Source organism: Sinocyclocheilus anshuiensis, unplaced genomic scaffold (genome assembly GCF_001515605.1).
Source record: "Sinocyclocheilus anshuiensis isolate Anshui unplaced genomic scaffold, SAMN03320099.WGS_v1.1 scaffold218, whole genome shotgun sequence".
NCBI classification, from domain to species: domain Eukaryota; kingdom Metazoa; phylum Chordata; class Actinopteri; order Cypriniformes; family Cyprinidae; genus Sinocyclocheilus; species Sinocyclocheilus anshuiensis.
Window position 1 is genome coordinate 9,200 of NW_015547665.1, and position 19,942 is coordinate 29,141.

At 35.1% G+C, this 19,942-nt stretch overlaps 1 protein-coding gene across 1 annotated transcript in view; it reads left to right on the top strand.

Annotated features, from left to right (window-relative positions):
* The window catches only part of LOC107702494 (mitotic arrest deficient 1 like 1), a gene marked incomplete at its 5' end in the record, with an annotated part of 60,348 nt that overhangs the window by 3,772 nt on the left and 36,634 nt on the right, over positions 1-19,942 (top strand). Inside the window, 6 exons of the mRNA XM_016504842.1 lie at positions 4,189-4,329; positions 6,482-6,538; positions 6,812-6,903; positions 9,674-9,764; positions 14,153-14,357; positions 17,943-18,133. Of these exons, the coding sequence (XP_016360328.1) occupies positions 4,189-4,329; positions 6,482-6,538; positions 6,812-6,903; positions 9,674-9,764; positions 14,153-14,357; positions 17,943-18,133 (777 nt within the window). The remainder of the gene's footprint in view (positions 1-4,188; positions 4,330-6,481; positions 6,539-6,811; positions 6,904-9,673; positions 9,765-14,152; positions 14,358-17,942; positions 18,134-19,942) is intronic.

Here is a 19,942-nt window from a genome sequence, read left to right on the forward strand (position 1 = left end):
TTTCCACGACATTCTAATTTATTGAGATGCACCTGTGTATATATATATATATATATATATATATGCATACAAGCCAAGTCAGAAAGTCAACTTTATTTCTTATTTTACTTTACACAATATATATTGGTTCACTGTAGCTTCACAATAGTATCAAATTCAAATTCTGATGTAAAGCAGCTCTAAGTCAATAGTGTCATTACAGTATACAGCTCAAGTCAGTTCAGTATTGATTCAGTTCAGTTGCATAACTGTGTAAAATTCATCAGTTGTACATAATGTATATACAGTATATATGTGCGAGTGCTATGACAAACTCCTGTGCACTTCACTGCACTCTGAACAAGCAAAAGACACACGAGAGTAGTGTTTTACATTTTTCACATCTATGTGTAGTTTGGCGTGTATATGGCTAATTATTTTATGTTTGTGTGTATAGTTACTACGTAAAAATTTTTTTAGAAGAGTTCAAATAGTTTTGAATGAAGTGTTTGCTTTTGCAAGATGTGTGTGATGTTTTGCATGTTGTGTGTGTGTGTTTTGTGTGTGAGAAATGGAGCCATAGTTTCAAAAACTGTGTAAGTATTTTTAAAAACCTGTATGACATGCCAGATTAGCACATTAGAATGATTTCTGTTGGGTGAGCAGAAACTTAAACAACCTAGTCAAGGGATAGTTCACCCAAAACTGAAAACTGTCATTTACTCACCTTCATGTCATTCCAAACCCATAAGTCTTTTGTTTATCTTTTGTCCCTCCATTGCTTGAAGCCAAAACTTTGATGCTTCAGAAAGTTCATAAGGACTTTGTAAAAGAAATCCATATGAATCAAGCAGTTGTTTGTAAACCAAAGAGGCCTGTTTTCACGCATAAAGTAAGCACATTTGAGCTTTTGTTTACCATATTTGTTGTGCTTTATGAATTTGCATTGATCATTGTTATATGTGAATAACAGCCTAAATTAAATCTGTTCATCATATAAAGTGATCGTGTCTCTAGAAGATGTGGAATAAACCCTTCAATTCAGATCAATTTCTTTAATTACTTATTTATGCTTCTTTATGGATCTTCATAAACTTTTTGAAGCATCAACATTTTGGTTGTGTAGACTTTCAGTGGAGGGACAGAAATATATCAATTAGTGTTTCAAAGATGAATGTCTTATGGGTTTGGAACGACATGAGGGTGATAATTTTTTTCATTTTTTGTGTGAACAAACAATTTAAGGGAGGGAAAACAGTCGACCGGACAGGGACCGGAATTAGCCGATTTTCCACATGATCGGCCTGGACCGGTGACCGGTCATTCTGCCGATTCCGAGCCGGTCTGTTTTGACGTCACAGCTACACTCACATCCGCATGTAAACATGTCGTCGGCGTGGAAGTTCATCACTGTGAGTGAAGAAGACATAAAGTTCGCAATTTGTAATATGTGTAGAGTGAAAGTAAACCATGGGGGAACCACAGGGCTTGATTAACGCTTTTCTGGGACAAGTAGATTTTTTTAAAGGGGCAAGTGAGAGAGAATTTTACTTGCCCGACCGGACAAGAAGCCTGATTAAAACACCAATAACAAGAATAACTAGGGAAGCACTGAAACTCGGCTACCAAAAATGTTTGCGTGAGAATGATTCTGATTTGATTTCTTTCAGTGTAAATGGTGAGTTCTCTCCAAAGGCTAGGACGAGATTTGGATAAATCACTGGAGCAGCACCTTGTTGTGTATGCGAATTATTCTCTTGTTCTTTGTTTCTCAACAGCTTGGTAAACTGGTAATTATCAAAGGCTTCAATAATCTCCTAAATAGGTGGTATTTGTTTTAATGAGGTCAGTGTTTGAGTGTAATGATGTCCACACTGGAGACATTCAAAACATCCTCACCTCCAGCCTACAAGTCTGGAAGCTGCTCTAAACGCACATGGAAAATTAGAGCTGACAGAACAAGTAATTAAGAGTAAAGATAAGCGAGCATGCTCACATGTCTCTCTATTATTCAGTTGTTAATTACGTTGGTGGTATGCTTAGTTAAATGCTTGTCCAGTTAATTCAAAGTTTATGGACTAATAGCATTGCACAACTTGTCTACAAATCTAGTTTCAAACAAAACAACATTTAGACATGAGATCAAGAGGTTTTTAAGATCACAAGAAAGCATTTAGTCATTTTTATCTCATTTCAATAAATTGTATTTTAATTATGATCACGCTTTGTGCTTCTCTCAATTAATTACGAGTTATAGACTGCATTATTGGTCTGCTGGATATTTATCCTGAAAACATTTCTTTCTTTTCTTTTAAATTTGACATTTTCGTTGTGTTAACATGCCAAAATCTGGAGGCTGTTTGTCACTAGCCATTATTGACAATTTTAGCACTTCACCTGCTGCAAAACCAGGAAAAATGCATTAGCTGTCTTCAGAATGTATTAGATTAACAGTTTTCAAGCTATGATTAAGAGCCATGATAAAAAGGTTTTATTGTAGCATTGACCCAAGTTCTCCATTAAATGAAGATCCATAGGGATGGGAAAAAAAAAACTGCAGTGCGGCACAGATTCGTTTCCTCACTCACTCACCCATATAGATTCCCTCTCCGGCACAGAAACTCTGAGGCCAGTGCCAAAATAATAGAGTCCTAAATGAGAGTTTGCTATCTGTAGGACGAATGAGGTGAGTTTAAGATAACAGCAAGGGTGAATTTTATTACAATGGAAGCAGAAAAATAGCTTTTGAAGATGTGTGTGTGTGTGTGTGTGTGTGTGTGTGTGTGTGTGTTGAAGTACGCATGTGTGTGAATATACTGATATGTGCCAGTGTGTTGAACCCCTTAGGTAGTATAACTTTATATTAAAAGAAAGACCTGAACTGTTTTCATGACTTCAGGTAGTAAAACGGATACCTGTTTGACCTTTAAAAAGTAGTACAGAGCTATGAATAAAACTATTTGACATAAAATTCTTCCAATGTCCTGTTCTTTCTGTTTTCTGTCTCTCTGTCTTGTAATAAACATGTCTGTTTTGTATTTCATTTCAAAATTAATAAGGAGAATAAAATTATATTGTGCTTTAAAGATAATGAAAATAAAGCTTGATTTTCATAACCAGTAGGGACATTTACTGAATTAATATGATGCGCAATAACTTATTTAAATTGTACATTACTTATACTTTCTATATTATAGTATAATATGTTGAAATGCTTTGTTTATATTGTATTATAATTTAAATGGTTAAAATAAATATTTTTATTACACTTTCATACATTAAAAATTGCATTCACGAGAATTACCATTGTAAATAATGGGAATTGCAAAAACTTAATATCAATCAATTACGCTGAGACACGAGGGGAGAAATGTTCTATAAAATTTGCTGTGAAAATTTCACAGTGTCAACTTTGTTGATGTTTTCTTTTCATTTTTGGAAGAAATGTGACATTCTTAAATTCACTACTATATCTGCTTGGAAGATCTGATGGTCACATTGATTTTTACATAAGATGAACTTAACTAAAACTCCACAAATGCATCATTAGCTTTTTCTTTAAACTGTTATTAAAGGTCTTTTAGCGAAGGTTATTCAACATTAACCTTCGCAACCTTTCTTGTTTGGGAGCTTATGGGCATGTGTCTGTCATAGCTTGTTTTTAATCTGTTGGTCATTTTTGTATTCTCAGTTCACACTCTGGATAATGAATCACAGTGTTTTATTGATCCTGCTGGTTTCGGCTTTAGAGACTAGACTAGATTTAATTTCTGTTTAATCGACTCTAAAATGAGATATTTACACAGATGACTCAGACTCAGAAGGGAGCTCATTCACCCCATTAATTCTCCTCTAATATTTCTTGCTTCTCTCCTCCTGTATTTAGAATGTTACAATGACATTACAACTGAAGCCTGCCAATTACTAGTACATTTATTAGGTTGACGAGTAAAGCATATGAATTAAGTTAAGTAATAAGTGAAACATGACCAAGCTGTTGAAATTAAATTTACATTAAGCAGATTTTTTTGTTTATTTGGAAATTGGGTTTTTCCTTGCTCACCCTAAAATAAAGATCAGCATCGTCAATTTATGCTTCTGCAAGTGTTTCAGCTAGTTTTATATGCACTATATCTTTGTATTGTACTGACCCAGCTTGGCCTGAATTGAGTTCTGGAATTGAAACTTGTGCTTTTGTATGTGGGTCAGGAGCGCGATGGAATGAGGGCCATATTAGAGTCGTACGACAGCGAGTTGGCCACAAGTGAATACTCCCCTCAGCTCATGTTCCGGGTCAAGGAGGCAGAGGACATGCTGCAGAAAGTCCAGGCACACAATACTGAGATGGAGGTGAGAACTACATTACCCATAATGCACACTAAATCATTCCTTCAAATGTACCTTTCAAAAAACTGTTCAGAATACTGATCCAGTGATTTGTTTTAAAATGTTTTTGTGATATATATGGAATGTATGTGTAGCTGTATATTATTATACGTTGTTGTTTGTGCTCAATTGATTAAATATTTAATTGCATTTTTTTTATTTTAATAACCACATACATTTTTTTTAAGGAAAGAAAATAATAGGCCTTTAGGTGTGATTTATTCGATTCAGCAATTTGTGTGGATGATTCTCTTGCCATAAATGTATGCAACAGCACTCATTACTCATCTCATTGTGTTTCGAAAACTGTGCCAATGCATTGGGAATGCAAACATGGAACAATAAATCTCAAATAATTCAGTTATTAAACACCTTTTTACATTTTTATGAATGTAATCTTACACATTTCTTTAGCTCATTTAATGGAGATGTTGCTTCTGGCCTGGTGTTTGTATTTCTGTGAGTGACAGTGTTTCTCTAATGAGTGATAATTTACTCGTTGAGCTTTAATGATAATTACACTCTTCACATTAAGAATGCAATGCTTTAGTTTTTATCATTCCCTGTCTGGGTTTGATGTATAAATAATTTAATGAATCACATTTGTTAGCGTGTTGACCGTAATATTGGAAGGGGTACATATACCATGTTCATTTATTGCGAAACAATGTGGAAAACATGCCTTGATCTACTTATATTATTACAGTAATCATTTTAAATGTAAGGTGCTTGGCAACAATGAGCAAAATGGTGATACATATTGTGCAATATGTTTTATTTATATTGTCCAGCAGTATTGGCTAATATATATATATATATATATATATATATAGACTGAACAAAATTATAAACGCAACACTTTTGTTTTTTCTCCCATTTTTTATGAGCTGAACTAGATCGCGTCTTTGATCATTCACACTGCGTGATTGTCACTCGTGTGAACGAGCACCGATGTGCCTCCGATTTCGGGCACTTGTCGGCGATTTCGCAAAACCTGTCGGCGAGTGAAAAATCAGGATAAATTCGTGCAGTGTGAACTCGGCATTAGGCTGGCCACAATAAAAGGCCACTCTAAAATGTGCAGTTTTACTGTATCGTTCATTCATTCATTCATTCATTCATTCATTCATTAGCAGAAAGATCAGTCAGAAGCAGTGTTGGGGAAAGTTACTTTTAAAAGTAATGCATTACAATATTGCGTTACTAATTAATGCATATTCATATTTATTTTAGAAATACCGTAACAACATCTGATTTTTCTCAGCATGGGGACAGGAGAGCTGTCAATCAATAAATTGGGAAAAAAAGTAACTTGTGTTACTTATTTGAAAAAGTAACTCAGATATTCTCTTGTAAATTAAAAAGTAATGCGTTACTTTACTAGTTACTTGAAAAAAGTAATCTGATTACGTAACTCGCGTTACTTGTTATGCGTTACTCCCAACACTGGTCAGAAGTTATTACAATTTATACTACGGGGCCGTTGAATGCTTGAATCTGATTGGCTGACGAACGTTCTAAGGTGTGCAATTATTTCAGGGAAATGCACGGCGAACGTAGTTCCAGGCAGGTCTTGACCGTATTACATGTCCATATCACTTCGCCAAATGATTTCAGTTATTTCAAAGGTCCTTACAGCCTAAAACAGCAAAATAAATAAAACCCACAACGACACTGGCCAAGAAAATATAGTAAACAATAATATAAAAACGACTGATTATTTCCATGTTTTTGACACAAATTTGCGTTTTATTATGTATGGAAAGCACACAACGTTACTCTATTTCTGCCGCTCTCTTTTCCTTACAGACTCACACACATACAGTACAGATACTTGCACACACGTTGTTAGTGCTACTCTTAATGATTTTATCAGTAAAATAGTTTAGCAACTTAAAAGCTATATGACATTTCTCACAAGCGAGGTAACAGCGGTGTTGTTCTGGAAGAAAATGAACTTAAAGTTTCACTATTATGAGATACAGTCTTGCTCATGACTGGCCTGTTTGAAAGTTGTATCCGACACTGATAGCACTCATGACTTTGTAATCAAGGACTTTATGGTGTACTATCTTAGTTCTTATTTTTATGGGAACAATCTGTTTCACTCTGATAGACTCAACTGTCTAAAGCCCAGGAGGAGGCAGGCACCTTCAAATTACAAGTTCAGATGGTAAGTCACATTCATCACCATGGGAACTTCCTTTTGGCATTTATACGATTATGTCAGCTACCGTTCTGATCATAAATAATTGATTAAAATTTGTGCTATAATGCATGCAAGAAATTAAAAACCACATTAGGCAGAAGTCAAGATATTAGACAGATACAACATTGCAGCTAGGCTGCAGGTGTTTCCTTTTCTGAGATTCACAGTAAATTACTGTTTTTGACATACAGTGCTGATTTTGTCTTTCATTGTTTTGTTTTTTTATCACTTGCTCAGATGACTGCTGAACTCGAGGCTCTGAAAGAGCAGCAGGTGTCTAATGCTGAGAAAAACACCTTAGCAACAGCAGAGGAAGTCAGCTCTCTCAGGTAACAGAGATATGTGATCAATGAAATTTCATACACGCATCATACACGTCTGATCATTATGAAAGCCTGTTTCCATGTAAAATTAATAAAATAAAATAAAGGCACAGTTACTAGAAATGAAGTCACATTTGTGATTTGATTGTGTGATTTATATGCTTCCATAGATAACCAACACATAATGAACAGTCGCTGCCACTCATGTTGCTGAAAATAGCCAGCTCTCATTGAAATGTTCATGTCATTTTGTAAGACACTGGCATTGTGAACGGGTCTTTAGACTGACTGAAACTGAAGTCTGTGGTTTTTTTCATGGCCTGTAGCATTGCCTGATTACTATGGAAATGTGATTTTACTACATTAGCTTTAGTGGCCTTGCTTGAAAAGTGAGCTTTCATTCAGTGCCTACTTTATCCTTTTTCCTCTTTCTTTTTGATCCTGTAATTATTCTCTGTAGAATTTCATTTAATCTCTCCTGGAACCATTTCACTAAGCTGTTTACACGTTAATTGAATATTTTTTTGTATTGAATACAAGTCCAAGACCCCACATTGTAATCTTCAAAACCAAAACTAAACCAACTTGAATGCTGTCCAGTGCTTTTAAATTACAGAATTATGCAGGATATTCAAGAACAGTTCAAAAAGGTTCCACTAAATATATGAGACCACTAGTGAGTCCTACTATTTATTTTTTTTTATTAATTACAAATTATTTTACAGGCATATAAATTTGAGTGAAAATGTGAATATGAATATTAAATATTAACAATACTTTCTGAATCTCTTAGTATTTGGTATGTCTTTTTGCTTATGATTTGTCACACTTTTATTACACATTTTGAATTCAAAATTTTCAATGTGGTCTTAGAATTTTGAACCACACTTATTTATGGAATGCTTTACTGTGCGATCATAACCTGTTGTGTTTACCTTTATTGACCTTTTCATGGTGGAACAAATAATTGTTATGTTGTGTTCCTCCATTCCTTAATAAAAAACATGAACATTTTTGAGATTTAAGTTTTTGACAGTGGTTTTCATTACATTAGGCAGGGCTGTACGTTAACTTTTTTTGCACATAGCACTGGTGCTACAGAGGTTGAAAGCTTTGTAGCACAGACCAAACAGTTGTAGCACAAGTTAGGGGTAGGCGATATGGCAAAAATATCATATCACCATTTTATTCAGGAATATCATGATTCACGATTCTTTGTCATGTTGGTTTTACTATTTTGCAAGTTGCCTGAGCAGTACAGCCAATCTAATTTCCCTATTGTAAAAAAAATAAAGCCTTTCAAGGTAACAAAATATAAAATAAAAAAGAATGACAGACATTTAGGCCAAAGTGGGCGAAAATAAAAATCTTTGTCATTATTTTATCTTTGTTATTAGAAAATAAGAACAAAAGATATACATTACAAAAACACATAATATGCAAATAAAACAAACAGTGCTTTATTTTTCAGGTACAGTATTAAAATAAAACACTATATACACTATATACATCAATTATAAATTATTTTAAGCAACTGTATTAAAGTTCATCAGTCATGAGCAGTGAGTGATTTTTCTCTGATTTATTTATTTATTTTTTATATTAAAAGGATAGTTTACCCAAAAATGAAAAATCTGTCTGTCAATTCTGTCATAGTGTTTGATTTTTATACCATCATTTACTCACCCTCAAGTTATTTTAAACCTGAATTTGTTTCTTTCTTCTGTTGAACATAAAAATTATTTTGAAGAATGTGGGTAGCCAAACAGTTGCTGGTCCACAGCGACTTCCATGGTATTTTTTTTTTCCTACTATCAAAGTCAATGTGGACCAGCAACTGTTTGGTTACATTCTTCAGAATATCTTCTTTTGTGTAGAGCACAAGAAAGAAATTAATACAGGTTTGGGACAACATGTGAGTGAGTAAATAACAACATACATTTATTTTTTGGGTGCACTACCCTGTAATGACAAACGGCAGTATGTTTAGTACTGTTGCTTTAAGAGCTGCACGCATCCGTTTCTCTCTCAACTGTTTACTTTCATTTTAGACATAACTAACTATCTTTATATGTAAACCTTGTGTGCTTTTGACAGTATTAGACGCGAAATCAATCAGACACGAAAGACAACTTATAAGTTGAGTTAAGTCTTAAACATAAGTCTAGTAATCAGGCGCTGTTTGAAAGTGCGCTTCATGTGTACACACTCAGAAGCACGTCAGAACAGCACGTGAATTAAACTTTTAAGCGGCAAGGCTTAAAGCTTGATGAGCTTAAGCTTAAAGCTTCAGATGCAAATAATGTACTTTTGTGATTGCACATAAGTGCTATGTGCCGTAAGTGTAACTCTACTGCTGAAATAACATTTGATGTGATTGTGAATGTACGTCGCATTGTACAGAATATTGATATGGCATCGCCAGAACTTCAGCTGATAGAATATGCGCTGTAGCACGATACTACGATATTTCTTCAAAAGCAGATCGTGGAGACATTTTAATCGTCCACCATCAAAAATCGTCATATCGCACTCCCCTAAACCAAGTATAATCAATCTCACACACACAAACAAGCACAACAAAAGCACTTCACACTATTAAGCAGCTGTGTTATGAACATGCAAAACTGTATCGCACGTGTGCTACAGTGGTAAATTTATTCAAATTTATTAATTTTTTTCATAGCACTTGCGACATATATGTCGCACTGTACAGCCCTGCATTAGGACAAGAAATTACATTGTACTTGTATATGTGTATGTGTTTGTTTTTCAGGCAGAAGATTGAGGAATTGGAGGCAGAACGTCAGCGGCTGGAAGAGCAAAACAACATTCTGGAGATGAGACTAGAGAGGCATAACCTCCAGGTGACACTTTCATTTAACAACAAATAATAATTAAAATATAAAGATTGATAGTAAAAAAAAAAACGGTAACAAACTAATTGGATATATGTACTCTGTGGCCATCTCTAGTGATAAGAACTTCAGAGAGCCTCTTAAGAATCATGGGTTGTTGTTTCAGGTGCTTTGACAGATTGCCTGTGCTGTGTAACAGCTTCATTGCTTATAAAAGGAGTATTTGTGGGAGTCCATAACCCCATAAGCGGACAGTCACTGAGCTCACGCTAAACTGCTGCGTAAAACTGTGTAGACTTGTGGTGACCGCTTCAGTGATTACCGTATATTAGGATAGGTGCAGTCTCTTATTGTCATGCTGTTCCCTATCTATAATTTATTCATTATTTGAGTAACTTCTGTTTCTCATGCTGTTAAAGGGAAAGTTCACCCCAAAAACGAAAATTGGCATAATTTACTCACCTTCAAGTTGTTCTAAACCTGTATGAATTTCTTTCTTCTGTTGAACATAAAAGAAGATATTTTGAAGAATGTGAGCAACCAAACAGTTGCTGGTAGCATGGAAGTCAATGGCTACCAGCAACTGTTTGGTTATCCACATTCTTCAAAATAACTTCTTTTGTGTTCAACAGAAGAAGGAAGCTCGTAGAGTTTAATGAAGTACTTCAGCAACACCGCTGTGAATATTGATTACAATATTGGGAAAAAATCCACAATTATGATTCATCATAATCATGGGGCTCTAGTCTCTGCTAAACTGAGATAGATGGAGGTATTTTAACATTGGAAAGAATTACACCTTTCACCTTCAAGATTAGCTAGTGGCCTCAGTGGTGGTTGATGATAGCCTGATGGTTAATACTGACCTGCATGATATAAGCTGATGGGTGTGCAATGATTTACCTCATAATTAGACATGCTTTTAGCTTGTCAAAAGTGCATACTAGCAAGTCAACTATTGTAACTTTATGCCCTTTTTTGTAATGTTTTTATGCAAGTGGTACAAAACATGAACATTGCAGTATGATATCAATTTCTTGGCTTAGTGGTCATTATTCATAAATATTTGATGTTTGAATGTTATGATTGGCCAATCAGATTCAAGTATTCCAGAGAGTTGAGTAATAAATAAATGACTTGTGTTTGTATTATAATCATAGCTGATATCATACATATTTTGCTAGTGCTGACACTAAAGGTGTATTGTAAATTTTTACATGATGTTGGTGAGGTAATTTTGTTTTCTTTTTGTAATTCTGGCATAAAAAAACAATGTAATTTGAATAGAATATGAAAGATTGTTTCTTCACAAATCTGTGCTTTTTTCAAAGGTGCAGTTAAATCAGACACCTATGTCCCTTAAACCAACATGGGTTCATTGCTAATTGTTAATTGGCAAATGCCATTTTGGTATGTACTGAAAATGAATGTGCAATAGACTCAGTTTGAGACTAGCTGTGGGTTTGTTTTTATGAATGCACAGCCACACTTGTGTTGCATCTGGTCTCCACAGTAACTCAGGTATGTGTGTTTCTTCTCCAAAGCCTAAATTGGCACTTGACCATATTGTGTTTGCCTGTAAATCTCCACATACTTCAGTCCTCTTCAAATCACTGAAAACCCATCTTTTCCCTTTAGTCAATTACCAACTTGTTCCTGTTTTTTTTTTCTTCTATCAGCTTTCTGTTTCCAGTTTTTAATATGCTTTTAAATATATTGGTTTAATAATAGCACAGTGGTGTTTTTATTTATTTCTGTTAGTCAATAAATAATGTAGAGGCACTTAGAGGAAACTCCGACTATAAGTCCTAGTGTTTAAATATTTATGTTGTTTAGGTATGTGGTTGTGTATTGGTATAATATATTTATATACTAGGGGTGGGGTTATGTCTAAAATCTTTACTGCAATATAAAATAACTTGTACTGTGTTGCAATGGAATATTGTTACTATTCCTTGAAATTATACTGAATTCATGTTTTTAGATAATCCAGAAAATTAAATACTTAATCACATTTGATTTCTTTTATTTTTAATACAAATAGAAATCAAAAGACAAGATTCATTATTTGTATTATTCATAGTCTGAAACATTGCCAAAACGGCTACAAATGTGTAAAATGTGAACAAAAGATATAAAATTAAAACTAATATTATAAAACAGTTTAGGTTTTCTCATGGTAGTTTAATTTATGAAATTCAGTTTCTATATTGGCAAATACCTGAAAATTCCTGCACTTTTGTCACGTTCTATCCACCTTATTCTTCAACACGGAAGTAAGCTGTGTTCTGTGAATGTGCGAGACTTCCCGTTCATTAGCCGCTGTAGGGAAATAATGAGAAGATTAACAACGTGTCATGCAGTAAACTGTAAAACTGTTCGCACTACAAACCAGTGTGTTCACAATTAAGATAATACATAAAAAATAATATGGTAAGACACCAATTTGCAATACAAGCAGCAAAACGAGCTGTTTTGTACAGCTAAAAATAGCTGGACGCGGATGAGACCGGAAAGCAGACCCATAAAAATTACAAATAGCCGTGCCCACTCTTACAGGAAGAATAAGGTGGATAGGGTAAAGGTTTAGTTTTAGTCTATTATTGGCAAAAATATAAGCTTTATAATCAGTGACGTAATGGGTAAATGTAAGGCCACGTAATTTTTCTGTCATTTTTTTTGTGGTGCTGCTATATTTATCAGTGGCCTCCCATCCATTTATCCTTCCTTTTCACTTCCTGACTCGATGCGATCAGTGGGCTGAAATGCAGTCAGACATGCTCCATTAGACCTCAACACTGGTGCCAGCCCAAAACAAACTGAAAAGTCTGGAATTCAAGAGCTGCGTCACTCATTCGTCCTGCTCTCTCAATCACTCAGTCTTCTTAATGTGCTTAGACTTTGGCTCTAATATTTATAGACCTCTTCTCTATCCATTATCTATGACGCTTCAAGTGTCACAGTAAAAATAAGTGACTTCACAGACAGTTAATAATGCCACCCACTCAACACTTATCAGTTTGAAGAGGGTTTATTTTTGGCCCAAGGACTAACCTTTACTGTTTTTCGTGTCTTTTTCTTATTGTTGTCGATGATTCATTCATGATTCAGGCTGTATTACATTTATCTTAAAGGTTAGAGGGATGTACGCATGGACTTGACAGTTGTGCATACATTTAGGGTTGTCACAATACCAGCATTTCAGTAGTTGATACCAGTAGTATTGAAATTTTGCAATCTTTCATGCCAATTTCATAAGTCCATAAATTCAACTTATATATTAATATAAATATTATCAGATTAAAACAATGTAAAGTGTCTCTATATTTATTATTATTGTGTTTTTTTTTTTCTTTGTAGTTTGTCCTGGAGTACAGATTATTTTGGCATGTTTGAGTTTGTTCGTGTTACCCTTCTTCCCCAAGTTATTGTGTAACACTTTAACAGAAGTTTAATTTTCATTTTTAGTAATTCTACTTGTATCTGTTCTTTCATCGCCTTCTGTTCTGCAGTTACGTATGTCTTCTCCTTACCCCTCAGTCTGTCTTCCTCTTCTCTACCTCGGTGTCTTCAGCTCAGGGTGGTGTTATTTGCTCAGTAATGAGATGTTCAGATCAAGGCATTATTCTTTGACGGGGCCCTTAATTCACCAGAAGGCTTGTAAACCCCTGAAGTTTTACACCCAAATGAAGAATCGTTCCAGAAGATGAAGCCTTTTGTTTCAGACAGGGATGAGCTATCACTACTTTGGGCCTTTTGTTTGGAGGGTAATTCGGATAAATTTATTTTTGTTGGGTGAGAGTCTTCAGACAAAATTGGACTTGATTTTCATGATGTTTTGTAGTAGTTCAACAGTGTATGTAATAGCTCAACGAATTAGCTATTGGACCCACTTTAGTAATGTCTCTCACCTAAACTTATTAGGTGAGAGACATATTATTGTTTTTTTTTTTGTTGTTTTTGTAAATGAAATTTTCACTGTCATTGTTTTGAGAGAATGTTTTTTTTTTGTTTGTTTGATTGATGAATTTGGATGCTTATGAAAGCAAAATACAATTCAAAAGCACTGATTTTCAGATTGGATGTCTTAAAAGGATTATAGAAAACAACATGTTGTTTTTCCAAACTTTCATTTAGTCTTTTTCACTTTCAGTGGTAAAAGTTAATTGGAATGGTAATTAGATTTACACTGAAGTGTATTGTCTGCCTTTTTTTCTTTTGGAATAATTAAATCAAAAGTTACAAAATTGTTTTTAAAAATGCAAACTCGGTTTTAGTAAAATGTTTTCTTACTCTCTTAATGCCTTTTTGTCCTAAAGCTCTAATGAGTGTTTTGTCTTTTTGGAGCTGATAAAACCTTTACTTGTTTTTCTGACTCTCTTAACTCTTTGTATTAGGGAGACTATGACCCTGTAAAGACAAAGGTGATCCACCTGCAAATGAACCCCACCAGCATCGCAAAGCAGCAGCACGCTGAAGAAGTGGAACAGCTGAGGTTGGAGTGTCAACTCTTGAGGGACCGAATCCGGAAAATTGAGGCAGGTGGTGGGGTGACAAAAGATGACACTACCCTCATCATCCCACCTTCACAAGAAATACTGGGTAAATATCTTTTTACACAAAGCAGGAGTTTTAACAGTAGGGTAGAGAAACAGCCAATACATGGCATTGTTGATATTTAATGTCCAGTTCATATAAACAGCCCTGCCTCGGGTTTCTGATAAATCATCATCATGTTTTGTGTTCATAAGAAGAAAGAAAGTCATACAAGTTTGGAACAACATAAGGGTTAGTAAATTATTACAAGATTTTATTTTTGGGTGAACTATCCCTTTAAAGAGTATTAGAACAAGTTGGGAACAACAGCACAAAAAGTGTGTATTTAATAACATTGTTTAGAGTAAACTGATAAATGTTCACATTGAGTTCAGGCTTTAATTTCTGTAGCCATATACTTAAAGGGATAGTTCACCCAAAAATGAAAATTCTGTCATTAATTACTCACCCTCATGTCGTTTCAAACCTGTGAGACTGTCGCTCATCTTCGGAACACAAATTAAGATCATCTTCAAGGCCCAGAAAGGTAGTAAGGACATTGTTAAAATAGTCCTTGTGACATCAGTGGTTCGACCATAATTTTATGAAGCTACGAGAATACTTTTTGTGCTCAAAGAAAATAAAAATGACTTTATTCAACAGTTCTTCTCTTCTGTGTCAGTCCCCGCCGCCATTCACGACAGTACAAAGACGCATGCGTGAGCATTCCTCTGCTCGAAAACAAGCATGCGTCTTGGTACTCTTGTGAACGACATGAGGGTGAGTAATTAATGACAGAATTGTCATTTTTTTGGGTTAACTATGCCTTTAAAAGCTACTTAAAATAGTTTAAATAAAGGACTATTCCAGCCAAGAATTTAAATCATTTAAATTTATGTATACGTCCATTTGGAATGTAATGATTGGGATGTAGTTCACCAACAACCAAATGTTTATGCCTAGATAAATTTCAAATGTGAGTTTCATATTTGGGTCCTCATCTGAATTAAATACAACTTGGAGGAATTTGTCATTTTGACAAGTTGATGTGGCTTATCCAGTTGACTAGATTGATAGCAATCTGGATTACCACCTGTGGAGTTGGATATGACAACACAAGGATTGTGGAAAAAGGTTCTTCCTAATTCCACATCCTGTGCTTACAGTGATTTAGACATTTTATTTATAAATATATCCAGGGCTAAATGTTTAATTGGACTCGAGTGGAGTGTGCTGATGATCCATATTTCTTTGGAACTCATTTATTTGCGTCATGCTGTCTCTCTTTCTCTTTCTCCCTCCCTCTCTCCCCGTTTTTTTTGTTGTTTTTTTTCTGGCTATCAGTTTGAATGAGTTCCGAAGGAGGCAAGAGTCTAATTAGGACTCAGACCCATGAGTAAACAAACACCCTGAGGTATGCTTTTAAATTGGCTGCTGCTGCTGCTGTTTTTCTTTATCTTTTTTTTGCTATACACTGTTCCTCCTTCATTTTATGACCTCATTTTCCTCCCATCTCAACTGTTTGATTATAAGTTCATGTGTTTGCACAAATCTAGTTCAAAATTATTATTATTATTATTTTTGTTTTTTGTTGTTTTTTTGTGGCTTATTTGTCTTTACTAATGCTAAGAACAAGTTCTTACAAGTATAAACAGCTTTTTGGGTTGGTATGCAAACGCAGCACTTAAAACTATTTTTTTTTTGCTTGTAATTTACTTGTAATTTATTTATTGATGCATTTTTTTAAAGAAATTAGAAACGATTCAAGTAACGGAAACTGGAAAAGAAAAGTGTTTAATGTGTGCTCATTACTGAGAAGATTGTGTATCCATATTTTCTCTCTGTGTACTGTACTAGCTTCAGGCAACAGGATTGGTTATGCCACCTCTAATATTTTAAACATAGGATATACAGTTGCCCCAAAAAGTATTTGGACACTTAAGCCACACATAAAAATGTATGAATGTCTTTGCATTGCACAGCAAAATATCAGACCAGTGGCATTTATTTTGAAAAAAATATAGGACAATAAAATAATAAACTATGCTGTGTAAAATAAAGACAATGTATTTGTGGTTTTCACTTTGTGGTTTTCAAATGTTAATAAAACATCCTGTTACAAATATCCCTATCCAGACGAAATTTCTTAATTATTCCCCTGGGTTAGATTAAAAAAAATTGCTCCATCATTTTTACCAAGGTTATATGAGGAAAAACACTATTCAATTCGAATGAGATTAAAATCATAAAGTACGTCTGTGAAGCACAAATTAACCTGACCTCCTCAGGAAAAACTCCTGACAGGGCATCATCTCAACACAGTTCATACACCTTCAGTAAAGTTCCTGACATGGTAATTGTAAGTGTACAGATGTAGATGAGGGCCACATACAGCACTTTTTAATTGCAGCTCATTTTAAAGCTGATTGTGTTGAGAGTTTAGCGTGTAATTTCTATCCTGCTCTATATATGGAAAACAAACAAGTGATAACCATTTTAAAAAGCTTCCCGTGGAGGCAAAAAAGGGAGACATTAACATATATAATTAAAAGTGATCCTGATGAATGGTTAAAGGAAAAGGACAACTGAACAAAAGGCCGTCTCTTCTAGTATGCACCACATCAATGCATTGATTTATGTGATAAATGAAACCTTTGTAGTTTAACTGCATTGTTCTAGTGTGCAATTACAGTAGACAGTAGCAGAAGACTTATCTCTCTTTCCTGCAGAACTTTTACTGTTTGTAATCAAATTTTCATGAAGCCCCATGAGGGAATTTAAACTGCTCTTGAGGCCTCTGTACAGAAACCTTATATTGAAGCTATAAGACACAGTTGGCTTTTTGTCTAATTTAAAGGAGCAACTTTGCATTGTTCTGTAATTAAATATTCAAATGAATACTGTGATAAGACCTTGATGGGATTGGTGCCTTTTTTCCTTTTTCTTTTTTGTTTACTGGACTGTAATTTGATTTGACAGAATCAGCTATTAAAGTCATTATATTAGTAGATTGGAAGTGCGTTTTGATGAAGTTGATATACTGCTGTAAATGGTAATAATCTTTGGATGTATGAAACTAAAAGTTGGAGCTAAAAGTGTCCAAACGACTTTTACGGAATAAAATATTGTTTGCCATGAGATTCACCTGCAATTACTGGAGACCAGCATTTTGGTTGTTGAGAAAAGTAACAGTGTCTGATTAATGAACAAATCCTTCTTTTGAGTTGAATCTTTTTCAATGATTCAATTGGGCCATTTGAGAAAAACAGTGAATCAGTTATTCATGAAGCAAACTAATCCACTTTGAGTTCAGCTCACTGGAGAGGAAGATTATCATTTAATAGCGACTTAAATTTTTAGTCTGTTTCTCGCCCAAAGCTGATTTCAAAAGGCATGGTGTATAGTGCACAAATGAATAAAGGATGATAGAACTTTCTTTTAGATGAAGTTGGACTGTTGGGCCTTTCTTTCAATTAAAGACTCTTAAATTAGGTATTTGTACGAATAGTCTAAACTAATTATTTTCCGTTACATATTGTAATCGCATGTGTTCGATTACATGTTAAATTGCTGCTCTTGTTCAGATCATATTATTCATATTATTTGAATGTTCTTCTGGTTATGACTAAATGTAACATATGTGTTCTTCAGACTTGCGTAAGCAGATGGAGAGTGCAGAACTGAAGAACCAGCGCTTGAAGGAAGTGTTCCAGAAGAAGATTCAAGAGTTCCGTACTGCTTGTTACGTACTTACCGGGTACCAGATCGACATCACCGTGGAGAACCAGTACCGGCTCACTTCGGTGTACGCTGAGCATATGGAGGATTCGTTATTGTTTAAGGTAAATTCATATGCAAACGTGTTTGAAACTACATAACCAATAGAGAAATGTGTTTACATGGACACATTGAATCAGGGTATCTTCCGATCATTCGTTTTTTTTATTTAATATTGAAATCTGAAAAATGAAAAACAGCACATATTTAGTTTTTCAGTTGTTCAAACAAAACGAAAAATCAAGAATCCGGCTTCATTTTTCGTTTTTACGTTCAGGGATAAAAAAACGAATAAGCAACTTGAATATTCGATCTCTACATGTGGGCGGGAATGAAACGGCCCTCTCCGCTGATTGGTCAATCAAACATTACAACATAATATTAATGTTGTTAATTTGTTAATCTGGCTGTTTGATGAAGAGAAAGAGATAATATGTAGTAGAAATAAGCACGTTAAGAATCCATAGAAGCGGAGGACTCTTGTTATGTTTTTTTAGGACTATTAAATGTTTGGTTGTCCAATCAGCGGAGAGGTGCGTTTCATTCCCACCCACATGTAGAGATCGAATATTCAAGTAGCTTATTCGTTTTTCTATCCTTGAACGTAAAAATGAAAAATGAATCCAAATTCTTGATTTTTCGTTTTGTTTGAACAAATGAAAAACGAAAAATGTGCAGTTTTTTCATTTTTCAGATTTCAATATTAAATTAAAAGACGAATGATCGGAAGATACCCTGATTACATTGTCATGACGTGCATGGGATAAGTACTTACAAACAAACTTACAAACTTGAAGAATAGTAGAAAGTACAGAAGGAAACTAGGAAAGTACACACAGTAAACTTAAGACTTGAGTGTATCTTTGTTGTAGTTTTACAGTTAGTTTGAATGTGTTGATTTTATGGTCACTTGATTATTTTAGGGTTCTGTCTAAGCCGAGCAGATGTTACAGATAAAACATACCAACACTCAAAGGCTTTTTTGTTCAATTATAAAACAATGACATTAACATCAATGGGATTTTGAATGACTTTGAAGCGCTGCCTTGATAATTTACTATAGGGGTTTTCATAAAAGAAAGATGCGTTGGTTAGAAGAGCCTGAAGCTTCGTACCACAGTTGGTGGTTTGTTGTTCGTCTCACAATACTGAGAAGTGTGAAAATCAAAAGAGGGACTTTAAACCCCAAGGCCGAGGTCAGGCATCTGAAGAACTGCTTTTGTATTTAACCTCATCTGAACCAGCTCAGCAGCTCCTCCAGGTTCAGGTGCATCTGTGTCTCCACAGGTCATCACATCCTCTTCAGTCAGTAACTGCATTTGGTGAGGTGGATGCAGATGACGGTGTTCCTACAATATAGGAATATGGCATTTTTACTTTTAACAGCAGGACGTAGAGAAAAACAATGACCTAGAACAGGGGTGGCAAGTTTGGTCCTAGAGAGCCGCAGTCCTGCAGAGTTCAGCTCCCACCCTAATCAAACACACCTGAACAAGCTGATCAATGTCTTCAGGATTACTAAGGCTATAGGCAGGTGAGTTTTTATTTTCAGGGTTGGCGCTGAAGTCTGCAGGACTGCGGCTCTCTAGGACCGAACTTGCCTACCCCTGACCTAGAATAACTCAATCAAGGAAATTGCCTTGAGTACACTTCTTCTGTTAACAAGTACGCTAGTATGTTGAGTGTCAGCCATAGACTGTATAAAAACATGGACGTAGTGTCCGTGACGTCACCCGTAGATTTCCGAAGAGCATTTTTGAAGCTCAAAAGTGGGCGGAGGCGGCCGTCGCCATCTTGGCAGTGCGTCACCGCGCGTCATTCCCGGATAATCGAAAATGGGCAAAGAGACGGGAGCATGTTTCTGAAGCCACGCT